Below are 24,658 nucleotides of genomic sequence, written 5' to 3' on the forward strand. Positions count from 1 at the left end.
TATGAGTCATGACTGTGCTGGAAAGAATGGTTTGACATGAGCCATGAATATAGGATATGAAACGTTGCCTCTGAGGATTAAGTGGATACCTGTAATATTTTTATTACAAAGGTATTTCCTTTTTATTGGAATGTAAATGCCCTTCTGCATCAAATTACAGGTGAGAGCTGTACTTGAAGAACTCAGATGGCAGGTCACCTGCAATAAGTCATAGTAGTTTTGAGTAGGCTGTTTTTACACTAGTGGAATACCGTACAATTGCTCATTGTGAAGTCATTTAATGACTCCATTGTGACTGGTGGAACTAGGAGATACGCTAGAGAAGCAGTACCTTTGGTTAGAGAGCTCTAGCACAGCTAGCTTGTCAACATGCAACTTAAACCTGCAGTTTCTGGGCCAGAGTCTGATCTCTGCACCAGTAGATTAACTCAGTAGCAGCTTCTTCTGATGTGAGCTGCAGGATAATTTCAGTCTGGAAATAGGAAAACTGCACTAATGCAATCTAAATCATGCCTCCATGTGTTGTATGTTTTTAATACTTGTGATCACTGAAGAAACTGTAGAACCTCCCATGAGTGTAAGTGTACTTCAGCATTATCAGGTGGTAAAAGATTCTCAGAGTGCCGTGCCCATCATCCCTCATCGCAACTAAACTTTCCAAATGAGAAATCTGGGGCAGAAATGTTTGGAATGTTGCTCATTACCTTCTAAGGCACAGAATGGATGTGTAACATATTTAGTTCCGTAAAAGAAAGGACAAATCACAAAAATGTGGATTGTGAGGATATCATTGGATGTTGTTGTATTTAAAAGTGTGCTGTACCCCCGCAAAGGTGGAAGAACTGTGAATAAAAAAACTATTTTTTTTAACCTGAGAGAACACCTTGCTAAGAATCCCTAGCTCATTGAGCATAACTTTGTGGTCACCTTCAGGGAGAAGTTGACCATAGAGTTGTGCTGGAGGATAGTGATCCCTAAAGAGAGCACATTAATCAAATCTGTGACTAATGAAACCCAAAAAAGTCAAACCCTATATGAAGTACACAATTCTATGCCATGCAGTAAACCAGATTAGTATTCTGCCTTGGAAATCCATGCATTAGTGATCCTTGTAATGCATTTTAAAGGAAAATGTATATAAATTTCAAAAATATGCATGAGTCAAAATGTATGTATTTGAAAAATACACCTATAGCAAGTGTAAAAATAGCATATCAATATATGTATATTTTTGTGTTTGAAAGTAAAAAAATATGCAAATTATAAAAATTGGATAGCATGATAATATCATTCACATATTGGAACATACAAAAACAAGAATGCTGTATTTTCTCATGCCTGTCCATATAATGAATACTTGATTGAAGTGGACGTGAATAGCGGGTGTCCTCTTTATTGTTTGCATTTCACATTGCCAGCACTGTCCCCACAGTGCATGCTCTTGCTGCCTGTCCTGTGCGTGTGCCCATCCACTCACCCCTTTCTTCTGCTTTTTCTTCCTCCCCTCTTCCTTCCTTTCCTTCCTCTTCTTTTCTTTCCTTCCTCTTCTTTTCTTTCCTTCCTTCTCCATTCCTTCCCTTCCTTCCCATCTTTTTCTTCCTTTTTGCCACTGTGCATTACATTCCACAGAAAACACTTTTTACTGTTTTAGGGTTTTGAAAATTGAGCTGCACATTAGATTCAATGATTCAAGTAAATGTGGTACTTCAGTTTTGTCAATATATGCCATTTTATACATTATTCTATGCCACCACATTTTAGCTCCCTGCCAGAACTGATCTACTAGTAAAGGCAAGTAGATTCAGTTGTCAAGGATATAACAGGAGTAAGTTGGTATCACTATTCTTCGTGGGATTCCTCCCTGAACAGCAGTTTTGAGTCTAAGTTTCTTGACCTTGTATAGAGTATTTCTATGCAACGTCAGGAATCTATATGCAAACAGTTGTTCTAAATCCAGAGGCAGTTATAGCTCGGGTGAGGGATCAGTAGACATTGGACAGCAATTATTTGAGAAAACAGATAAGAGGACAAAAAACAAAAATCCTGTCACTTTACTCTTACAATGTCCGACCTTGTCCTGTGCACTAATATATTGTAAAAGAAAAGTATTGTTAGCTGTAGCTCCTTAAGATGCTGTTTAAGATGGCAACAGCTTTTGTAAGCAGCAACAGGTTGAATATTCTGCATTGGATTTTTTCAGAATTTGCAATACTTGTACTTGCATATACATCCATAATGAGACATTTTGGAGTTGGGGCCCAAGTCTATATCATACAATATTTTCATACAATATTTATTAATTATGTGCATGAAACAAACTTTGTGAACATTAAACCATGAGAAAGCAAAGCTATCACTTTCTAACTAACTAACTAACACTAGCATCACCCATATGGACAATTTGGAATTTTTGGAAAATTTTGGATTTCAGAATTCTACGTAAGGGATGTTCAACTTGTACTTATTTTGTTACATCAAAGGAGTAGAATTTATATAGTAGAGAGTCAGTATTAGGATGCAATGAGTGTCAAGAAATTAATAGATTAATATAGCTGGGCATGATGTCTCCAACAATGGCTATCAACAGGCCTCAGAAAAGCTCATATATGACTGAAGGCGGTAATTGTCATTATGGTTGCATTCATCACCTTGCATGGTAGTAAATGCTTATTTGTTTTAGAAAGCGGAATTAAGTTTCTACTTCATCTATAGCATAATCTTAAATATTCAGACAGAGTGTACCAGGAAAGCATTACTTGTTTTCAAGTGTAATATGTTATTTTGAAAAGTACTGATAGTTTCGCATCAGTTAAATTTAGAAGTTTAATGTTTGCTATTGTTTCTCTCATTTATAGCTTGGACAAAGCTATGGGTGATGTGTACTCGGATCATCAAAAAGATTTGAAAAGCATCACACGAGACTCTGGATATGACAGCCTTCCTAATAAACTTAGCATTCTGGATAAACTTCTTCATACACACCCAATTTGGTTGCAGCTTGGCTTAAATGACTCCGAAGCATCTGAAGTTCTACATTCACAACCTCCTGGAGTAAGAAATAGTTTAATTTTTCTCTAAAAGCAACAAAATACTTATTTAGGGGCACTCCTGTTGTTATGGTAGCCTAATTTAATTTATTTTCAGAGAAGGTGAAATATAACTAGACTTCTCACACACTCATGAACAGCAAAATAGCAAGAGAATGCCAATGTGCCATACCATTCTCTCTATGTGTGAATCATGTTAGGGAGAAACTTAGAAAATATTGGCTTTGCCCCTGTTATAGAGATATTCATACATGTTATGAATTCAACCTGGTACCTATGGCAGGCCATTAGTCTATTTAGGCCAGTACACTCTCTCCTGACTAACTGTAACTATCTGAGGAAGGAAGTTTTTGTGGCTTTTGTCCAATAGCATTGTAACTGGTGATTGAACCTGAGATACCGCAGTCAGTGTTTGTATTCTGCCATTTAGCTGTGGCCACTCCCAGATGGAGAACAAATGTGAATCTGATTACCAGCACAAATGAGGTTGTGTCTAAGCCTCCAACTCTAGCTGAGTTCCTCCATTGAGCAGCACAGGTTGCCACTGACAAGAAGTGGTCCATGCACTTTTTGTGTCAGTAGAGAGGCTCAAATATTGTCAGGGTTAATACAGAACAGAAACATGGTTCGGAGGCATCGGCACATTTAATATGCTTTACTTAAATCTGTATTGTGTCTTTCACAAGACAATTTGGGCAAAACCCAAGACAGATTTTGGGGATTAGGCAATGCTGTACATTATTAACTGAGTAGTTACTTAACTAGGTTGTATACCTGATGAAACAATTATAGTCTAGTATGATTACTTGTATAGTTAGATAGCCAAAAAAAAGAAAGAAGGAAAAAGAATAAGAATCATTTCTTCAAGATACAGCTAAGATGACTATTCAAGGTCTTGCTTTTTTATAATCTCTATTTTAATAGACCTTCCTTGTTAGGAAATCCACTAAAATGCAGAGGAAAGTCTTGTCTCTACGTCTCCCAAATGACTGTGGATTGTTCCTAAAGGAGTTTGCAATAAAAGAAAGCACATATAGTAAGTAGGGCGTGTTTTTTTTTAAGAATGTGTTTCTTTCTTTGGTCTTACTTTCATGAGTAGAAACATCCATCTGTTGACTGACTATAATTTCTGATGAAATTACTTGAGTAAATAAAGTGATATTCTATAAAGGCAGAAAGATTGTATTGCCCTAAATGAAATTATTTATAGTCCAGATTACAGAGCAGTATCTTTTCTAGTCATATTTATGTAATTTCTAATGTCTGCACATGTGTGACACACTTATTGTTTCCTCAAATGATTACTTTTCAAATTAAAATAGTTTAAAAATTAGAAGATCAAAAACAAAAGGTCCTCTTTAAGGTCTTCATAAAGAATTCAACACAGCCCACCCCCCCCACCCCCCAAAAAATTGTGTCTTAGTTTTTAAGCCCGTTCCTGGGGTTATTTGGGGTACTGGTTCAGAAAATTGCATTGAATCGACCTATCAGTTCTAATTTCTTAGATATGGTTATCATGGTTTTCTATGGGTGAGTGGATGGTGACTGTTGGATGGCATATGTGCTGTACCTCAAAGACGAGAACTGTTAGGTGAAAACTGGTGCCATTTTTGGAATCAGCAGATCAGATATCCCTAAAACAGGTCTAATATTTGAGGCACCAAAATGTGTAATTCTTAAATTTTTCTAAAATAATAAATTGAAGTTTTCCCATTCCCAAGCTGTAGATGGTTGGTATAAGAGAAGACTATTCATGACCTTTATCATCGGCTATGTTCGTTGGGGTGCTAAGAACTGTTGTTAAACAACCTTCAGAGGGCCACAGGTTGCTGACTTCTGTTGTATAGTCATTTTGGCTATTGTCAGTACATCTGCTTTTTAAATACATTAATATGAATGTATTCAATCAATGTAGCTCTTCCATATTTGCTGTTGCATTCCTTCAAGCCATTTCTAACTTGTGGTAACCCTAAGGCAAATCTACCACAGAGTTTTCTTTTTTCAGAGGCATTTCCCTTTGCCTTCCTTTGAAGCTGAAACACTCTGACTTGCCCAGGGTCCCCCCTAATATGTTTCCATGGCTGAGTAGAAATTCAAACTCTGGTCTACAGAGTCATATTCAGAGTCCAAACTATTGTGCTTACATATATGTTACAGTCATTGATTTCTGGGAAGAACTGTTTGTGCTCATTAGAAAATAATGGCCTTACTCGTACAGTATAAAAGTTTTTTGTGAGATTTGTAACTAAAATAGCAAGTAGTTTCAGGCAAACAAGTAATATTTCAAAAAGGCTTATGATTTTAAGGTGTAGGATAGGGCCAGCTACTATTGTGAAATAGATATTTTGTGACTCATTGTGCAATCATGGTTTTGTGACTATTGAGACATTCAAGAATTTTAAATCTAAATAACCCAGTTGTATTCGACAGAATTTTGTCTGTGATATTCCAGATGGCTGGCTCTGTGAACATTTTTATTAGAAATGACAATATGTGTTTGTATAAGGTACGATTTAGCAACATTTCTCAGAACATGTATTGAGCAACTGTGTTTGTTTACTTCTGTTTTGTAGCCTTTTCCTTGGAAAGCTCTGGAATAAGTTTTGCCGATTTATTCAGGCTTATAGCTTTCTACTGTATTAGCAGGTAATGTTGCATTTTTAATATAGTCCATAAACTGAATTTGTGGCTGAATTTGTACATGAAATAGATACATCTGTATTTTTGCCAGATATTTGAGAGAACAGAGTCCAATAGGTATTATTTATTGTTCTCGGTCTAGATTTTCTTAGTTCATCCCTTTCCTTCATGTAGTCTCTGTTATTGATAATTCCACCTAGTGCAGTGGTTCTCAACCTGTGGGTCCCCAGGTGTTTTGGCCTACAACTCCCAGAAATCCCAGCCAGTTTACCAGCTGTTAAGATTTCTGGGAGTTGAAGGCCAAAACATCTGGGGACCCACAAGTTGAGAACCACTGAACTAGTGATTCTTAAGTGTCTCAAATAAATGCTTTCTAAAAGATAATTCTCAAGATTCTTCACCATGGGAAAATAGTGCAAAATGTTGATCTCTGTGGTTGTTTGTAACCCCCAAAACTATGCTGGATTTATAAATGCAATCTTGCCCAATATGTGGACTGGTCTACTTCAAGAAATACTGTGTAAGATGTGCAGTGCTTTACTTGGTCCTTAATATCAGAAGGTGTTCCTTTATAAAAAAAACGAGAACTTCCACAGCTGCCATGGGTCTATCTATCCCAGACATAAGCCAAAATTCTTTCCCTATCTTTGCTATCAAAGATCATTTATCAAGACTCATGGGAATTGAACTTGTAACCTTTTGTATGAAAAGTATGTTGTTTCATGTCCTTTTTGGTCGAACCTAGTGACCTTTTCTAAACAAACCAATAGAGAAATTAACACTTAAGAAAAAGGTTTTAAGGAAGGACATGCACTCATCCAATGGAAATCTACTTAGCTGAAGTTGGTATATATATTAAAAATAGTGATGTGAAAGTGTAAAACTAATTAATGCTGTTATTCTTTATTTCCAAACCAGGGATGTCTTGCCATTCACCTTGAAGTTGCCTCATGTGGTTGCAGCAGCAACAACAGAAGCTGAACTTGAAGAGGTGGCTCAGCTTGGACTAAGTAAGTACGCCTGCTGGTTTGCTCAGTGTTAATTTAGTACTACCTCAGCAGAGCCATTAAAAGCAGAAGCGATTTTAAATCAATAAAGCATGATGGTCTTCATGACTCTAAAATTTAGTTAGCAGGAAGGTGGCACAGTCTTGAAGGTGGAGAGAGGCTTAGACAGTGCTCATATAATCCTTGTCACAGTTAATTTTCTTGGAGAGCCATGTCAAGAGGTAAATTGTGAAAGTATTAGGTCAACAACCCAGCTCCCATGCATCTGTCAGTTGTCCTGTTGCCACACATTCCATTTTCCCTATACATTTTTTGCATCTAATTGGCAAACTAGTAACCATTCTTTAAGTTAAAGTGAGAGCAATTGATCATCTGAAGTGCATCTGCTTTCTCCCCAAAAAAAACCCCAACACAATTGAAAGGCTAGTGCAAGAAGGAACAGCTTTTACATGGCCAGTTGGCACCCTGGAGAGTTCTGGGGAGTTGATTGGAGAAACCTGGAAAGACCTGGGGTCTGCACTGATGGCTCTGGCAGTTCATGTGCAGCCCATGAACCATCCAGTTCTTGCTTTCAATGCCTGATTTTTTGCTCTGGGTTATTCAACTGCTGACCCATGTTCTAAGTGCTGCAGAAAGCCACAGCAGTGGCTGGAGATCAGGACTCCAAAGAAGTGCAAAGGTAGTAGAGGTGTAACCCATTTGCCTTCCCTTGCCTCATCTCTTCATCCTCTACCAATGCACTCTGCTTCAGCAAGATATATTTCGTTTTGCTTCATAATAAGCTTACTGTTGTAAAGAATATTTGTAAATACTAAACTGGGAACTGTTCCATTATCTGGGCAGAGGCCACTAGGGGTCACTAGAGAGAGAAGGACAGTCCATTTTATGGGCGTGGAGTATGGGTTGAAGGAGGAAAACTATTTCCTCCATTTTCCTGTTATCCCCCCCCACACACACACACACACCAATGTCCTTGTCATGGAAACAACCCTTCTTTCCCTCCTTTATGATATGGGAAGGGCAAAGGGGACATAACCAGCAATAAATGGGGGAAATTGTTTTCCTCCTTCAGCACCACCCCAATAACATGGACTATCCTTTTCTCTCTAGCGCCCCCAATGGCCTCTGCCCAGATAGTAACACAGTACCATAAGCTGTTAGCATTTCTGCCTTGATAAGCTTAGCAGAGTGTACTGCTTGATTGAATGAAGAATTTAAAAGAAGCATTCTGTAGAATTCTGACATTCTGTTCTAGATTCCTTTGGAAAGGTCTGGCATTCTTTTCTAGATCACTCTAAAAAGAATAGAGATGGCCCTTCTTGTCTATGAACGAATTTGCCCCTTTTGCCCCTGCCATAAAGCAATTCTTGCATTCATATATATTGTACCTCTCTCGTTAGATTAATCAATAAGATAAAATGTCCTTAGTACAACTTAAGAATGAAAATCTGAATTTTTCAAAAAAGATATAGTTTGCTACACAGATAGGATTACAATTTTGCTATTCATCACCCGTCCACCAAAAACAATTTAGTTGTAAATAGAGACTTAGATGTGAGTGGGTGTTAATACACGTGTACAGACAGTGTGCAGTCAAATGATCTATATGGTATGCTGGAGATTATATATGCTGTGGAATGCTGGCCATACCATTTGAGTGTGTGTATATTTCATGGTATGTATGCAAATATACATATCAAGGATAGTGTGTGCATTCCAATTACATATGACCTTGCATATGCAAGATGTAAAGGGCCATGATAAAAGCTTGTAAATAATGCATGGTCTAGATAGCATGGATACATATTATCTTTTTCAACACATGTCTCTCTTTCAACACATTCAAACTTGGAGATACCCAAAGAAATAAATTAGGAGTGGAGGTGGAGTGGTGCTAGGGTTTGTCGGGTTGAAGCTCTCACATTTTTTAACTAGCAGAAGCTATGGCATAATTGGCTAATCTCTTGGACTTCCTTGGCAACTGTGAGATGAGCTGACATCCTACAGCAATGGGAAGGGAAAATTCATAGAGAAAAGCTATATTAGTGACTGAATTGAACTATCCTGTTCGGAGGCTTTGCCCCCACATACCATTTGCAAGGAAGCCACAGAAAATGCTTTCATGATATGCTTTTTAGTTTTTGAGAGGCATCTGGTTAGCCACAGCAGGAAATATTGTGGTGGAGTATATGATTTTTTTTTTAAACGTGTGCCACGGGAACTATGCTCTCTGAGAAGTGAAGCCATTCCTGGATGCCATAGATTCATTTTGAAAATGTGAACTGGGCTTACACAGGATCAGGCCACTAGTCTAGCTCATGGTTGTTTGCTCTGGCTGGCAGCATCTCTCCTGATTCTCATGTAAAGTTATCCAAGACCAAAACTCAGCCGGGAAGCTTCTCCATGTAAAGTATATGTTCTGCTGCTGAGCTATTCTTTCTCACTAAATCAATTGTTTTCTTCCAAAAAGAAAATAATTTTTCCAAACAATTACACAGGATCACATTCATGGCTGTGATATAAATCACAGCGCTCCCAAAATTTTAGCTGTAGCTATACACAGTGATTTACAATACTAGGAATGCCTGTTACTCATTTTGCCAGCACATATGGATTCATTCATCTACACTACTAAAGCTTTTCCATATATTTTGGTTCAGTCACAAACATGCCTTTTGCAATGTGTTTTAACGATATGATTTGGCTGGGTTAAGGAATTTCTTTGGTGAAGAGCTGTAATTATTTTTCCCCTTCAGTTATCTCCAGAATTTTTAAAGGGAGATTTTCAGATAATGGGTCTCAATACTCCCTAGATCCTAATGAACCTTAAAATAAATATCAGATGATTTGTCTAGTAAACCATGGTTTTGTTGGAGCCCTAGCGACATTAAAAAATCCATGTGTCTGATCTCCCGGGGCTTTGTTTTAAAGGTAGAAGGGGAGGTTGACAGAAAGGATCAGATTGGAGGTTTAAAAATGGGATTATTTTCCTTCTCTGTGACATTTGTGTGATTTAAATCCTCCAACCCTAATAAGGAGCTACCGGTGGCGCAGTGAGTTGCACCGCTGAGCTGCTGAACTTGATGACTGAAAGGTTGGCAGTTTGAACCCAGGGAGCAGAGTGAGCTCCCGCTGTTAGCCCCAGCTTCTGCCAACCTAGCAGTTCGAAAACATGCAAATGTGAGTAGATCAATAGGTACTTCTCTGATAGGAAGGTAACAGCGCTTCATGCAGTCATGCCAGCCACATGACCTTTGAGGCGTCTATGGACAACGCCGGCTTTTGGGCTTAGAAATGGAGATGAGCACCACCCCCCAGAATTGGACACAACGAGACTAAATGTCAAGGGGAAACCTTTATCTTTACTACCCTAATCATTTCCCTTCCCCATAGGAGAAAACATAGAAGCATGACACTGAATATCTATATGTACAATCTCCCATGAGTGAGGGGGAAAACATTTGGGGAAGAGGTAAATCAAATCAAGATAATAGCATGAAAGCAAAATGATGAATCCCCCATCCTGTACTGCTTGACCTCAGGTGACTATCCTTGTGGCTGCTTTTACTTTTGGGAAAAGAAAGCCATGGGGTAATCTGTTACAGATCCTGATGGAGGGGAATGCCATTAGGATTTTTGAGCAATCTATCTTAGTTGGTCCTGAAAAGTAAGTTAAAGAACTCTTTGTCTGAGAGCAAATGTTGTTGAGTAGAGTGTTTTGAGCACTAGCTGCATAATATTTGCATTCTTACACTAACTGAATAATGACTTTCAGATTTTTGGAGCTCTCCGGCTAACAAGAAACTGCAAAATCCTTCACCCCTCCAGAAGCCTCTCCCTTCAGAGAGCATTTCTAAAGGTTCCCAGCAGCTCTGCCTCATAAATGGAGTTCATTCTATAAGAACCAGAACGCCTTCAGAGCTGGAGTGCAGCCAGACCAACGGAGCCTTGTGTTTTATTAATCCGCTCTTCTTGAAAGTGCATAGCCAGGATGTCGGTGGAAGTTTGAAAAGGCAGTGCCCAAGAACTCAAGATGTGAATGGATCAGAGAGGCCTCGTTCTCCCCCACCCAGGCCTCCCCCACCTTCTATTCATAGCCTCCTTGCAAGTCCTCAGCTGTCCAGGACTGTAAACCAGGCCAGTCTGCCAGATACTGTTGACAGCAGCAGACATGGGAACTTGGATGTGCTGCAGAAGAGGCCAATTCCTATTCCACCGCCCCGCCTGAAGAAAAAGGCACTCTCTCTAGAAGTAGAGAGCAACGCAAAGAACTCGGCTGGAGCAGGGCTAAGCTGTAACATAGTGCATGGCTCAGAAGCTGTAAGCATTCCAGGTGGAGCCCCGCCTCAGCAAAACTTAGCAGAGAGCAAAAAGAGCTTAGCTGCACACTCTGAGTCACAAGTGCAGTGGAATGGAGGCAGGCAGAGACTAAGCGATATGAGCTTGTCCACATCCTCCTCTGACTCTCTGGATTTTGACAGGAGCATGCCGCTCTTCCCGTACGACGGGGACACAAACAGCAGCCTGGAAGAATACGAGGGGGAAAGTGATCAGGAGAGCATGGCACCACCCTTGAAGCCCAAGAAGAAAAGGACCAGCTCCTTTGTGATTCCCAAAATTGTTAAGTCCCAGCTGCGGAAAGTGAGTGGCGTTTTTAGTTCCTTCATGACCCCAGAGAAGAGGATGGTCAAGAAAATAGCCGAAATGTCTCGAGACAAGCGCACCTACTTTGGTTGCCTGGTTCAGGACTATGTGAGTTTCTTGCTGGAGAACAAGGAGTGCCACGTTTCCAGCACAGACATGCTTCAGACTATCCGGCAGTTCATGACCCAAGTGAAGAGTTACTTGTCTCAGAGCTCTGAATTAGATCCTCCCATTGAATCCCTGATTCCGGAAGACCAAATAGGTAAGCAAGCATGCAATTTGGGGCACCTGTCAAAAGTGAAAACAGGTTATTCTTGTCATTACTAGCTTGAAAAGTGTAGGTTTTTTTGGCAATAGCAGAATTAGAAAAAATTTTCCTGGTGTAAGATCCACTATACTGGAAAACAAAAACACTACAGCAGGAAAAGGTTTTGGTTACAACAGACCATTACTTCAGTATAAACATGTATGATGTACATTCTTTTACAGAGTAAAATAAGAGGAAAAATAGATCCCCAAAGACTTATGATTTCTAAATGAGGTGGTAATGATATGAGAGGTAGAAATGGGTTTACACATCATTACATGTATTTAGACTTTGTTTTTGGAAAGAAGAAAAATCCTAGAACTATTCTAGAGCTGCAATCTTTACCCAATTGCTCGAAAGTAAATCCTGTTTAAACACAATGGGGCTTACTCCAATGAAAAGAAAAAGGTTGGTTCCATAGTTTTGCAGGATTGCATTACATGGTTGCAAACCTGTGCACATTCATTAGAGCAGGTAGGACATCTGATGAAATGTACATAAAATCAGCTGAGGCCAATGTCAGATATATTTAATCATATCTCATATATTGGACGTCTTTTTCTCTGGAAGCTAGTATTTTATATTATTATTTTTGAGTTGAAGATTACATTATGGAGCTACAAATGCTTTAAAATATATTTAAAATACAAGATGCTTTGTTTTTAAAATGTGCAGCAATGTTTAGAATCCCACAGTTCAGCAGTAAAAGCAGAATGATAATACATAAGACCTGGAAAAGACTTTAAAGCAGACCTGAATTTTAAGTGATCCTGGAAGGTTATCTCTCAAAAGTTACTTCCTTGGTATGAAGTCCATCATCATTTGTCTCCAGTGGCTTGAAGGGGAGCTTCAAAGCTGTGTTCCCTTGGGGCAAAATACTTTTACTTATTAGCTCATTTGATTGGGCTGTTTTCCTCCCCTTTGCCTTGATGTTCTCATAATTTGGTGAATGTCCAGCACAGGGATTATTATATAATGCTGGCTGATAGCTGTGTACTTTCTCCAGAAATTGTTAAGTTTTTCTGTATTGAAACTTTGTCCTGTCCTGAATCAAACTGCTATTTCCACATGCATGACTCATTGTTGATTTAATGTTAAGGGAATACGTTGCTAGTAAAGCAACATTCTTTGGTTATTTTTTCGAGATAAAAAAAGTTTAGTGGTTTACTACTGTATGCTGAGATTTGTGGTATTTTGAAACTACTTTTGTGTTTTGTCCATGAGCTTTTTAAAATTGCTTCTTGTGGTTTATTTGTGTGTTTGGATTTTGCTCTTTACTGGAAGGATGTAGTTTAAACTGTGTAAGCTTGGTGGATTGCTACACAGATAACGTCTTTGAAAATGTTAATCACTGTGTGCATAGAGCATTGTCTTTTAGCTGAGTAAGTTGGTTGAATAATTGAGGACCTGTGAGTAATTGCTAATTATGCAGAGAGGCAGTCTAAGCAAGCAGAAACTTTGCTTTTGAACAATTTTGCTGCCTTCACCAGTCTTGAGGCTTGCATGAAACCACAGCAGAGCCGAAACATCAGATGTTGCTGATTTTAGCAGACTATGTGGCAGATGGATGTAATCATCACAGACTATATAACAGAGACCAGCCTAATCCATTTTACTTTGCCATATTCAATATCTCTGTTTTGTTTTTTGTTTTTGTATTTTTTTAAAAAAAAAACAGATGGGGGATTAATTGGCACTCGAGAAATAGATGCATGCTCTTCTTTCTAGGCAAATTGTGCCATTTTCTGTTTGGCCTGACTTTGCGTCTGTCTCGTAATGTGATACCTCTAAGACTAGGCATGCTTAAAATAACCTCCAACTGATTATTCCCTGGCAGTATAGAAATGTTTGTGTATGTTAGTGCCTGTCAACTTATGGCAGCACTGTGAATTTCATAGGGTTTTCTGAGGAATATTCAAAGGCGATTTTGTCCCTTCCTCTGAAATATAGCCTATGGCAACTGGTTTCCCATCTAAGTATTAACCAGGCCTGGCCATGCTTAACTTTCAAGATCAGAGAAGATCTGGTACCTTAGGATTTTTAGGCCTTTTAAAAGGAGATAAAATTAAGAGACTGTAACTAGTGGTTTGTTGTGAGGTCAAGTAATCTATATGTACAAAAATGTACTGTCAGTTCATAAGACCGAGTTAACAAAAAAAACCAAAAAAAAACCCTGGAGCAAATGCCACCAAATTTGGCCACAATACACCAACACATCCAAGGTATGACCTCCACTAAAAAAACCTAAACAAATAAACAGGAATGACATACAACCCTCAAAATCAAGATTAAGTAACAGCGCATGCGTGAAAGATGCCCCCCCCCCCCCGCAACAGAAGGAAAAAAACACACCAACCAGCCGTAGTGAGCTGGCTGTCCCTGCTGCACCAAGGGAGGCCCAGCCATGGAGTCAGGCTGCGGCTCAGAGACACACTGTAGAATGGATGCAGTTAGGTCCCACTTTCAGGCCCGCTTTTAGTTCAATTTGCCCTTAGCAAAGTTGGCAGCCGTCCAGCTGCTTTCCTTCTTCCCCTCTCCGGGGGAAAAGGCCCGTATGTGCCCTTAAGCAAGATGGCAGCTGGCTAAAACACCTGGAGGGCCCAAAACGGGAATTCCAGACAGGAAACAATCAGAACCAGCAAGCACCTCCCAATACAGAATTCCCTCAGACAGGAAGCAGCCAGACCTTGAAGCTTCAAAGCTATTCAATGCTAATCAAGGAGATCAACTGCAACATTCACATCTGCCTCAAGCAGACAAGAGTTCTTTCTATCACCATGGACATTCCACAGATATATAAACCCCTTTGTTACCCAGCTTGCTTAGCACTGAATAGCATTGCAGCTTCAAAGCCTGGCTGCTTCCCATTACTTCATTTTCCATACTACCAGACTACGCCACAGCAACGCTGGCTTCCATATCACAAGCATTAGGACATAACATATACTAACTACCACCACTTCCTCAAAACTTACTTTCCAGTAACACTAGACTATGCTACTGGAGGAGTTTTGGGGGACTGACTCACCATAGAGGGAGTTCCAGTTTACCCTACACCCAGAGAGCACACTGAATTCCAGCAATGATGCATCTAGACCAAACTTGCCCAACATAACAGACTTTGGAGTTTCTGGGGGTTAACCCCAGGCATGATGTGAGTTGTAGTTCACACACAACCTTATTTATTTTGTACATATACAAGCATATCACATATACCAAATACCACCACTTCCTCATTACTTTATTTTCCATACCACCAGACTTCTCCATAGCAACCTGTGGCCAGGCACACCTATATAATACAATATCTCATGTTATTTTAATATGTGTGTTTTCCATGTGCTTCACATGCACACTTAGTAGCCTACCATCCTGTTCCCCAAATAGCCAAACCAGTGCTGGACTTTGCAAATTTAGTGTCTGAGCATGAAAGCCAACTCAACTGACCATGCTTGCAGTTTGCTTTTCCGTCCAGGAGTTGTATTCTGAAAGATAGTGCAATGAACTTGGAGAGCCCACACTAAGTTGTCACAAAAATTGCCCTTGATAGATAAGTTTTGTCTTCTTTTGTTTACTTTCTAAAGCTGTCCAAACCCTTTTCCAGTAACTTTCTTTTTTGAAGATTGCCAAGATTTTTCAGAAGTTTCTGATAACACTTTGTAACAACATTTGAAAATTCTTCTGTTTCTGGTTTGAAAGTGTTATTTTCTGTTTTCTTGTTTAATTGTGTGGTATTTACTTTGAAAGTAGTTGTTATATTCCAGAAACTTCATTTTTATGGCTGCCACAAACTATGTTGAAATGGTTGAAACTCTATCTGATATTCATTGAAAAATTATAGATAGCAAAATGTGCCGCAGAATGTCCTGCAATAACAAAGTATTTGCAGTTTAATAAACTTTTTCCATGTTTATAGGAGAGAACCAATTAGGAAATGACATTTATAACCCAGGAATAAAAATTAGTGTAATTAAATAAATGTAACCTTGCCAGCATTTTATTTTTATATTGAGAAATCTTACTTTGTGTGGTAGGGAGGATTCCATGGGAATTGCTCTCTTCCCCTGAATGTGCACACAGAGGTTTGCTGTCAGTCTAGGAATTTACATGTCTGATGTTGAGAAGGGTGAACTGCCTTCGTCTCCTTCCACCCCATGCCTACTCCTCTGCCCTATTTTTTGAACCCTGCCTAAAGATAAGTGTAAGGATTTCTATTGGGCAACCTTCATCCTTGTTTCCACAGCTCATCTTGTACTCCTTTCCCTTCATGTTGGTCCTCCAGATTCCATATCTCTTGCTTAGCAAGAGCATCCCCTTCATCTTCCCTTCTTACTTCTCACTGAACTAGCACGATATCCAACAGATGCAACTGGACAATGGGACACTTGGCCAACAGTTCTTGTTCTCACTTGCTGAGACCTAATGGGACAGGAGTTCCTCATATAGCCCAGGATAACAATGTAATGATTGAGTGAAAATTGAGGGCCTTTCCTCAGATTGTTACCACCAAAATGAAAATTTCTTTCGGCCACCACATTTCTAGCACTGGGGTGAAAATGGATAACACCTTCAACTTTTATATTTGCTGTGTTTCCATAATTCCCTTGGTAACTTTGCCTACCCATACTCTTTTGATACTTAAATATTTGTAAATGCACTACTCAAGTTTTACTTTCCGTAATGCTAGCAATTTGGTGTTTCATTGAGAGGGGGAAATTATTGTTGCGGGGCAGTGCCCACATTCTCCATAGCTGCACTCCTGCTCCCCACACTTATAATAGTGATACATGTCCCCTTGAAAAGAAATTAAAGGTTTAATTTCTAGCAAGTAGCAAATATTTGTGTCAGTAGCATTACCCTTTTTAACATCCCACTAGCACTAGAGCAAGTCATTTTGTCCCTGCCACAATAGGCCTCTAGCAAATAATCCTCAGTGGCTGCTGCTCTGTCTGCCTGGGTCAAACAGATCTTTGGTCAGTCATATGCCAAAGTGAGGAACAACTTTCCCCAGTATGGAAACATCATTGATCACTACTTTGCCCCTCATCCTACAGCTAACTATGTAATTGAGGAGTGAGAGACTGAAATAAAATATTTTAAAACAGCTGTAGGTGAATTGAGGACTTTTCCTCCTTTGGGATACAGAACATCTTTTCTGCATCTTCCTAGTTGTGTTTTTTTTTAAATTTGATGAAAAACAGCAACAACAGCTGTTCCGATTTTCCTCATGGGAGATCATTATTGTAGACATAAACAAAGGGCATCCTATTTAAAGTTAAATATTTTATAAAATTTTGTTGTTGTGTGTCTTCAAGTCGTTTCAGACTTCTGGCGACTGTAAGGTAATCCTATCACTGGGTTTTCCTGGGCTAAGAGTGTGAGATTCGTCTGAGGTCATCCAGTGGATTTCTATGGCCGAATGGGGAATCAAATCCTGCTCTCTGAATCATAGTCCAACACTCAAACCACTGCAACACACTGGGTCCCTTTTGTAAATAAAGTGATGTATTTTTTCTGACATAACATATAGATTACTCCTAGATTACTCCTAAAATAGCCCGAGATAATGCAGTTCCGATACTACCATTTCCACCATGTATTCGTGGAAGAAAAGCTGGTCTTCCTTCAGATGCTTTTAGAAGTGTTAACTTAACCCATAAACCAATGCCTGCCTCTCTATGCTTGAAGGTACTTGATTGATAGTTGATTTATCTGGTTCCTTCAGACCATAAAGATCTCTAGAATTGCTACACAGGAAGTTGATAGGACCCTTTTTGCCTCACACGCAAAACCAAGCAACTTGTATGGGAACAGAGGTTTTTAATGCACTCACTAGCTCCCATCCATGAAATTAATTAAAAAAAATTAGAATGCAACATGTTAGGTCTCACCTGTTTGCAGAGCAACTTAAGTTCATGTGGCGGGTTGCATTATACCCGATACTGCTTCACCACCCTGGGTTTGATATCTGCAAAACAAGCATTATCATAGAGGTAATTTCCAAAGGATGCTGAATATCTAGTTGCCTTTTGTTCTATGCTGGGAAAAAGGCAGGATATATAAAAAAATAAAATACAGCTGTTTCTCCATATTTACTGGGTTTAAGAGCACAAAACCCCCGTGAAGTGGAAAAAACATGAATAAAAACTGCTTTTTTAACTAGCAAAAATACCATTCCAGGAAGCCCTAGGTCCTCAAGCATGATTGTGTGGTCAACTTGACCATAGAGTTACACTGGAAGACCTAGAGATTACTAAACAGGTCAACTCTCTGAATCTCTATGTCCTCCAATATGACTCTTATGGTCAGCTTTTGATGGAAGTTTATCACAGAGATGTAAACATATGAACCTAGAAATTCCTTGAGATAATATTTCTTAAAAATCTATGAATAATCAAATCCACAAAAGCCAAATACCTAAATTTGGACAGTAAGATGTAAATCCAAAATGCCATTACTGTGATGTCTGTGGCAATAGGGAATGCTTCTCCTTTTTCTACTTTGGTTGATACAGATGTCTTCATTTTGGTTAAGTGAGCATGAAGAGGAGGGTGCCTGTAGAATTATACGTAATTTGTTGTATACTTCTCTGCAATGCAAGAAGCAATGGCACACAAGTGAGAGTTAATGGTACAGAAAATAGGAAATATCTTACCCATTTTGGAGGAGAAATGGGGTGGATTGAGGAGTAGAGGTAAATGAGAGAGCTGCCCTGAACCTGAGGATATGGCAGTGTATAAATTGAATCATTAATAATGTAGACAAAAAAATCTATAACTCGACAAGTATTATTCCAATACTGCAAATGGGGAGGGCCTTCTACACTGACCATACAATGCCGTTTGAAGCAAACTCAAGGCCACAATGGCCACAAAACATACAGAGTGATACAGTGCTTCAAAAAAAGTAACCAGAAAGTCTGAATCCAGTCAAAAATGCACAGTGTCTGATCCCTATGTATCCTAGATCCAGAATGAAATTGGCTGCACAAAATGCAGAGTGCATTATAGACACCTGCCCTTGCTGAAACCAGTAAAGGATCTCAAATGGGGTTAGGTAAAGAATGTCCCAAGGGCATTGCTAGGCAGCAGGGGGCTAACTGATCCCCTGGGAGAGGTGATTGATACTTCTACTGCTAATTGTCACTTACCTTTTTTTGCCCCTGTATACCTCTAGTGCATTGATGTGCATCTCTCAAAAATGCATGCAAAGCAGTTTGAGGTCAAGTTCTGGTTCCAGGCATGGCAATATGATAAACTCACAGCATAATAATAATAATAATAATAATAATAATAATAATAAGAAGAAGAAGAAGAAGAAGAAGAAGAAGAAGAAGAAGAAGAACAACAACAACAACAACAACAACAACAACAACAACAACAGGAAAAACTCAGCCGCTATCAGGACCTCAAGATTGAACTTCAAAGACTCTGGCAGAAACCAGTGCAGGTGGTCCCGGTGGTGATCGGCACACTGGGTGCCGTGCCAAAAGATCTCAGCCGGCATTTGGAAACAATAGACATTGACAAAATTACGATCTGCCAACTGCAAAAGGCCACCCTGCTGGGATCTGCGCGCATCATCCGAAAATACATCACACAGTCCTAGACACTTGGGAAGTGTTCGACTTGTGATTTTGTGATATGAAATCCAGCATATCTATCTTGTTTGCTGTGTCATAATAATAATAATAATAATAATAATAATACAGTAGAGTCTCACTTATCCATCACTCACTTATCCAACATTCTGGATTATCCAACACATTTTTATAGTCAGTGTTTTCAATACATCGTGATATTTTGGTGCTAAAATCGTAAATACAGTAATTACTACGTAGCATCACTGCATACTGAAATACCTTTTCTTTCAAATTTGTTGTATAATATGATATTTTGGTGCTTAATTTGTAAAATCATAACCTATTTTGATGTTTAATAGGCTTCTCCTTAATCTCTCCTTATTATCCAACATATTCACTTATCCAACGTTCTGCCGACCCATTTATGTTGGATAAGTGAGACTCTACTGTAATAATAATAGCAAAGACTCTGGCACAAACCAGTAAAAGTAGTGCCAGTGGTGATCAACACACTGGGTGCAGTGCCTAAAGACCTTGGCCTGCACTTAAACACAATTGGCGCTGACAAAATTACCATCTGTCACCTGCCAAAGGCCACCCTTTTCTGATCTGCACACATTATTCTGCACCCTACTCGGATTTGCATGCATTATTTGCCAATACATCACACAGTCCTAGACACTGGGGAAGTATTCAACATGTGACCCAGTACAACAGTCAGCATAGTGATCTTGTTTGCTGTGTGTTAATCTTGTTGTATATCAAATAATAATAATACTTTATTTGTATTCTGCCCTGTCTCACCGAGAGGACTCAGGGCAGATTCCAGCATACACAAACACACACAAACACAAAGGCAAACATTCAATGCCTAGAAACAACAGTTTCTTTTGAACCGGTTCCAAGTTGGGTTATAGAATCAATGTAGAAGCACCCTCAAAAGTTACTTTTCCAAGCTTAGAGTTGAGGTGTGCCTAAGACTTCTCCTTAGTGATTTTATTTGGTGCAACTGTCACTTACGCAAGGGACTGTCTAATTCATAGCTTTTTTATACAGAAATCTTATATATTTTTGATAATATTTAAATCATTGCAATTGGCATGCTCTGGAATTTAAAACATGATGCCTGCACATCTCCTGGTACAGATATTCTGCTATCAGTGCTGAAGTGGTGAATTGCCTATGGTGGGAAGTTTGACAACTGTCAGGAGTATGAAAATATGAACACAAATACCAGGACATTGTTTTAAACTTAAGAACTTCTAATCTTCTAAAATCATGACTCAAGGCTCAGAACATCAGAATTTTCATTGTCTGCTGGGAGTGCTTTGATTGTGTATTCCTGTGTGGCAGGAGATTTACTGGATGACTCTTGTGGTCTCTTCCAACTCTTTGATTCTGTTAATACATCGCAGTCTATCACTGATTCACTCAAACTGAAGAACCAGAACACTGGAGAGAAGAACATTAAAGAAGTTTGTAAATTCATGGTCCTGAATCAAAATAATGGTTTCTAATAAATAAGGATAAACTGAAGGAACTTATAATGATGCAAGATCATTCAGATTTTCCTCTCTCTCCTCATTGTTCTGAAAGATTGTGAAAGAGTATTTCAGTACAGGATGCAGATGGGCATTCCAGAAGGCACGGAGAAACTCCTCACCCTATCAAAGCATTTCCTCTTTCCACTTTCAAGTGGCTAATATTAGGTCTGCAAAGAGATTTAATTAAGTCACCATACTTCATTAAAATTTATCTAGGATTTCTGTTATTGCCTGTCAAGTTAGTTCTTCATGATAAATCATAATGGAATTATGCACTGGTTGAAAATACTTGCATGCCTGCTGTTCCAAGCATGCATGTCTATTATGGTAATAGAACAGGATGACCAATGACAAAAAATAAAACCTCATTTAAAGAATAAAATACCACCAACAATAAGCACATGAAGACTTGCTTCTTCTTTAACTTGTGGATCTTAATATATACCATTCTTTGAGGTATAATGGTAACGGAAGTGCCTGAATATTCTCTAACTGCATAGACGTTTTAAGAGGCTGCTGGGACAGATTGGTCTGTGTGATGCCGATGAGAATTTGTGGTGCAATCTCTTCATTCTGAAAGAGTTTTCAGTTGCATGCCATCTATACCTAGTGACTGGTTAATTTATGATTTTTAATTTAGGATGTATTATCTATATATCAAATGGCACTTGAGGAATTAACAATATAATATTCATCTACCACAGTTCAAACCACACTCAGCCATGGAAACTCCCTGGGTGACAATCCAGGCAAGCTGTACTATCTCATCCACAGAGGAAGGCAATGGCCAACTCTTTCTGAACAAATCCTGCAAAGGAAACCCTGCTTTAGGATTGCCATAGGTCATAAATGATTTGAAGGCATACAACAACAAAATCAAAAGTATGATTAAAATATAAAAAGATTTAAATGTAATTAGAATACATCAATAAAAACAAACAACTTATACAGTTTCACACAGCCCTCTTAAGCCTTTTCATCCTCATATAAATAAGCACGTCTTTTCATTTTAAAAGATTCCTTGATGCAAGTTTTCTTTTTTTCTTCCTTTTTAATTTTTTTTATTTTAGGACATACACATACACAACATTTAGAATTCCCACCACCACCACGAGGATTATTTTCTTTTACATATTAATCTTTTTTGAGACAATTCTTTTAGATTTGCACACTGTATAACATTTGTATCCTATTTCTTAAGGCTTGATGCATGTTTTCTTGACTGTTCCCAAATTATGTTGGTGTGTGAGCGTCTGTGTGAATAACTAAAATACTTTGGGATCATTTTACTTTGATCATCTAAACCAGGGGTCCTCAAACTTCTTAAGCCGAGGGCCGGTCCACAATTCTTCAGACTGTTGAGGGGCCGAATTATCATTTGGGGGGAAAAATGAACAAATTCCTATGCACATGTCTTATTTGTAGTGCAAAACAACAATAACAATGAAAGAACAAAACAATATTTAAAAATGAAAATAATTTTAACCAACATAAACCTATCAGGATTTCAATAGGAAGTGTGGGCCTGCCTCTGGCCAATGAGAGAGTCAGGTTAATTAGGATTGTTGTTGTTGTTGTGTGTCTTCAAGTCATTTCAGACTTTGGGCGAGCCTAAGTCCAAAATTATTTATTTATTCATTTACTACATTTATATTCCCTTCTCACCCCGAAGGGAACTCAGAGCAGCTGTATGTACATACAATGTATTATATTATTAGCATAGCACAATATTAGCATTATACTATATTGAACTATACCACTATACTGTAATATTATATGCAATATATAACATAATATTATTATATGGTATTATTGTTAGTATTATATTGTAGAAAATGATAATATTCTTATCAATATTGTATGTATATACAATATATTATATTATTAAAACTGATATAAAAATATTATATTATAAATGAGGGCGGGGGCCAGGTAAATTACCTTAGAGGGCCGCGTCCGGCCCCCGGGCCTTAGTTTAGGGACCCCTGATCTAAACTCTTACTTAATCCATTTACATAATCATTGCCTTAGCCAATTGGATATTTGAACCCAAGGCTCCCTAGTCTTAGTCCAATACTCTGTGATCAGTAAACCAATGTTGGCCCTCCGTTAGCATCTTTCATCAAATCCTTAGCCCAGCCTGGGAGGCGCTGATGTAAACAGGAGGATGTGCTAAACCTGTAGCATTTTTAAAATGCACTTCAAATCTGTCCAAAGTTTGAAAAAGGGATTGTGAAAAAATATATTTTGTCTGGAACTACAGCATACATCTAAATGAAATAGTAAAGCATAATTCGCAACTCAGTGGAAGAAGTAGGAGGTCACTGAGCCCTTGGTTTCAGAGAGGTGTCTGAAATATTAGAGACATGGAGCTTAGAGGGAGACAAAATATGTGCAGCTGATAAAGTGCCTCCTATCTTTGAGAGATGCAAATAGTCATTCAAGGTTACAAATATTGACTGTGCATTGTACATAGTAGCCTGATATCTATGAAACAGTCTTGCAATTGTTCACAGATTTCAAATGTGGGGGCAGCTTGTGTGTGGGAGAGAAGGAAGGAAGGATTGATTATTACAGCTAGAGTCATAACAAAAACAAAGTTCCTTCATGACTACAGAGGATAATCTCTACTCTGCTATCCCAACAGATTATTTTAGTGTTTGTTAATGATGTCATAATTTTGAACACAGAGTTATGTTTTCTTGAATGTTGGTATGGGTTTTTCCAACTTGTCACAACTGACAAGCTTTACAGCCTGTGCATCTTATATCCACCATTGTGAACTAATTCCCTTCATCCATATCCAACCCCAAAGAGAAGTACAGTGCCTTGTGCCATAAATTTAAAAGTATTTAATCAGATAATAGTCATGATTCCCCCCCCCCCGGCCGCCCCCTTTATGTATGGGGGGGGGGGTGCCATTACGGGGCTTCCCTCGGTTTGGAGGGGAGAGGCAATCTGGTGGGTGAATTCCGAAGGGTTGTCTTGGCCAAGGCAACATGCTATAGATCAGAGTGAAGAGCAATTGAGCGGGTGTTGCCCCCTCACATAATCTATGCAGTCCTCAAGTTATGAACATGATAAGTTCTATAGATTTCTTCTTGTTTAATTTGTATGTAAGTCAGATCAGGTTTGTTTTTTAAGTGTAACTCCAGCCAAATAACTTTAGGTAGCATAGGGAAGGGTTAACACCCCTGCGGAGTTTGTTTTGTTGTCTGTGCCCCTGTTCAGAAGATTTCACCTCACTTTCTGTCCCTGTGAGAATTGGATTTTTAAAAAATTGACTTGTTGTGGAAACAAGAATTTGGATAGGGCTTCAGTAGAGACATCTTTTCCCCGTGATCACTCTTTCAGGAGTGAATTTCCCTTCTGAGGGTTAGCTTTCTTTGACTTCCTGTTGTTTCACCCCTATTCTTAACAATGAGTCATTTGTAAGTCAGATGTTTGTAACTTGGGGACTGCCTGTAGTTACCTTATACAGTAGAGTCTCAATTATCCAAGCTCTGCTTATCCAAGGTTCTGTATTATCCAACACAGTTTGCCTTTTAGTAGTCAATGTTTTTGTAGTCAGTTTTTCAATAAATTGCAAAATTTTGGTGCTAAATTCATAAATACAGTAATTATTACACAACGTTATTGTGTACTGAACTGCTTTTTCTATCAATTTGTTTTAAAACATGATGTTTTGGTGCTTAATTTGTAAAATCATAACATAATTTGATGTTTAATCGGCTTTTCCTTAATCCCTCCTTATTATCCAACATTTTCACTTATCCAATGTTATGCCGGCCTGTTTATGTTGGATAAGTGAGACTCTACTGTATACTTGAGTATAAGCTGACTCAAATATAAGCTGCGGCACCTAACTTTACCACAAAAAACTGGGA

The 24,658-nt window shown here is 38.7% G+C and overlaps 1 protein-coding gene across 3 annotated transcripts in view; it reads left to right on the forward strand.

Moving 5' to 3' along the window:
- rin2 (Ras and Rab interactor 2) overlaps nt 1-24,658 on the forward strand; it is a 79,916-nt gene that overhangs the window by 36,376 nt on the left and 18,882 nt on the right. The window contains exons 1-6 of one of the 3 annotated variants that reach the window (XM_062977914.1): nt 231-577; nt 2,856-3,051; nt 3,972-4,083; nt 5,621-5,693; nt 6,606-6,697; nt 10,470-11,600. In XM_062977914.1, the coding sequence (XP_062833984.1) occupies nt 2,869-3,051; nt 3,972-4,083; nt 5,621-5,693; nt 6,606-6,697; nt 10,470-11,600 (1,591 nt within the window). In that variant the 5' untranslated portion in view covers nt 231-577; nt 2,856-2,868. Of the gene's footprint in view, nt 1-230; nt 578-2,855; nt 3,052-3,971; nt 4,084-5,620; nt 5,694-6,605; nt 6,698-10,469; nt 11,601-24,658 lie in introns of those variants that run through there. The other 2 variants (XM_062977913.1, XM_016993094.2) reach the window with 2 other exon arrangements.

This window comes from Anolis carolinensis, chromosome 4 (genome assembly GCF_035594765.1).
Source record: "Anolis carolinensis isolate JA03-04 chromosome 4, rAnoCar3.1.pri, whole genome shotgun sequence".
Taxonomy (NCBI): Eukaryota; Metazoa; Chordata; class Lepidosauria; order Squamata; family Dactyloidae; genus Anolis; species Anolis carolinensis.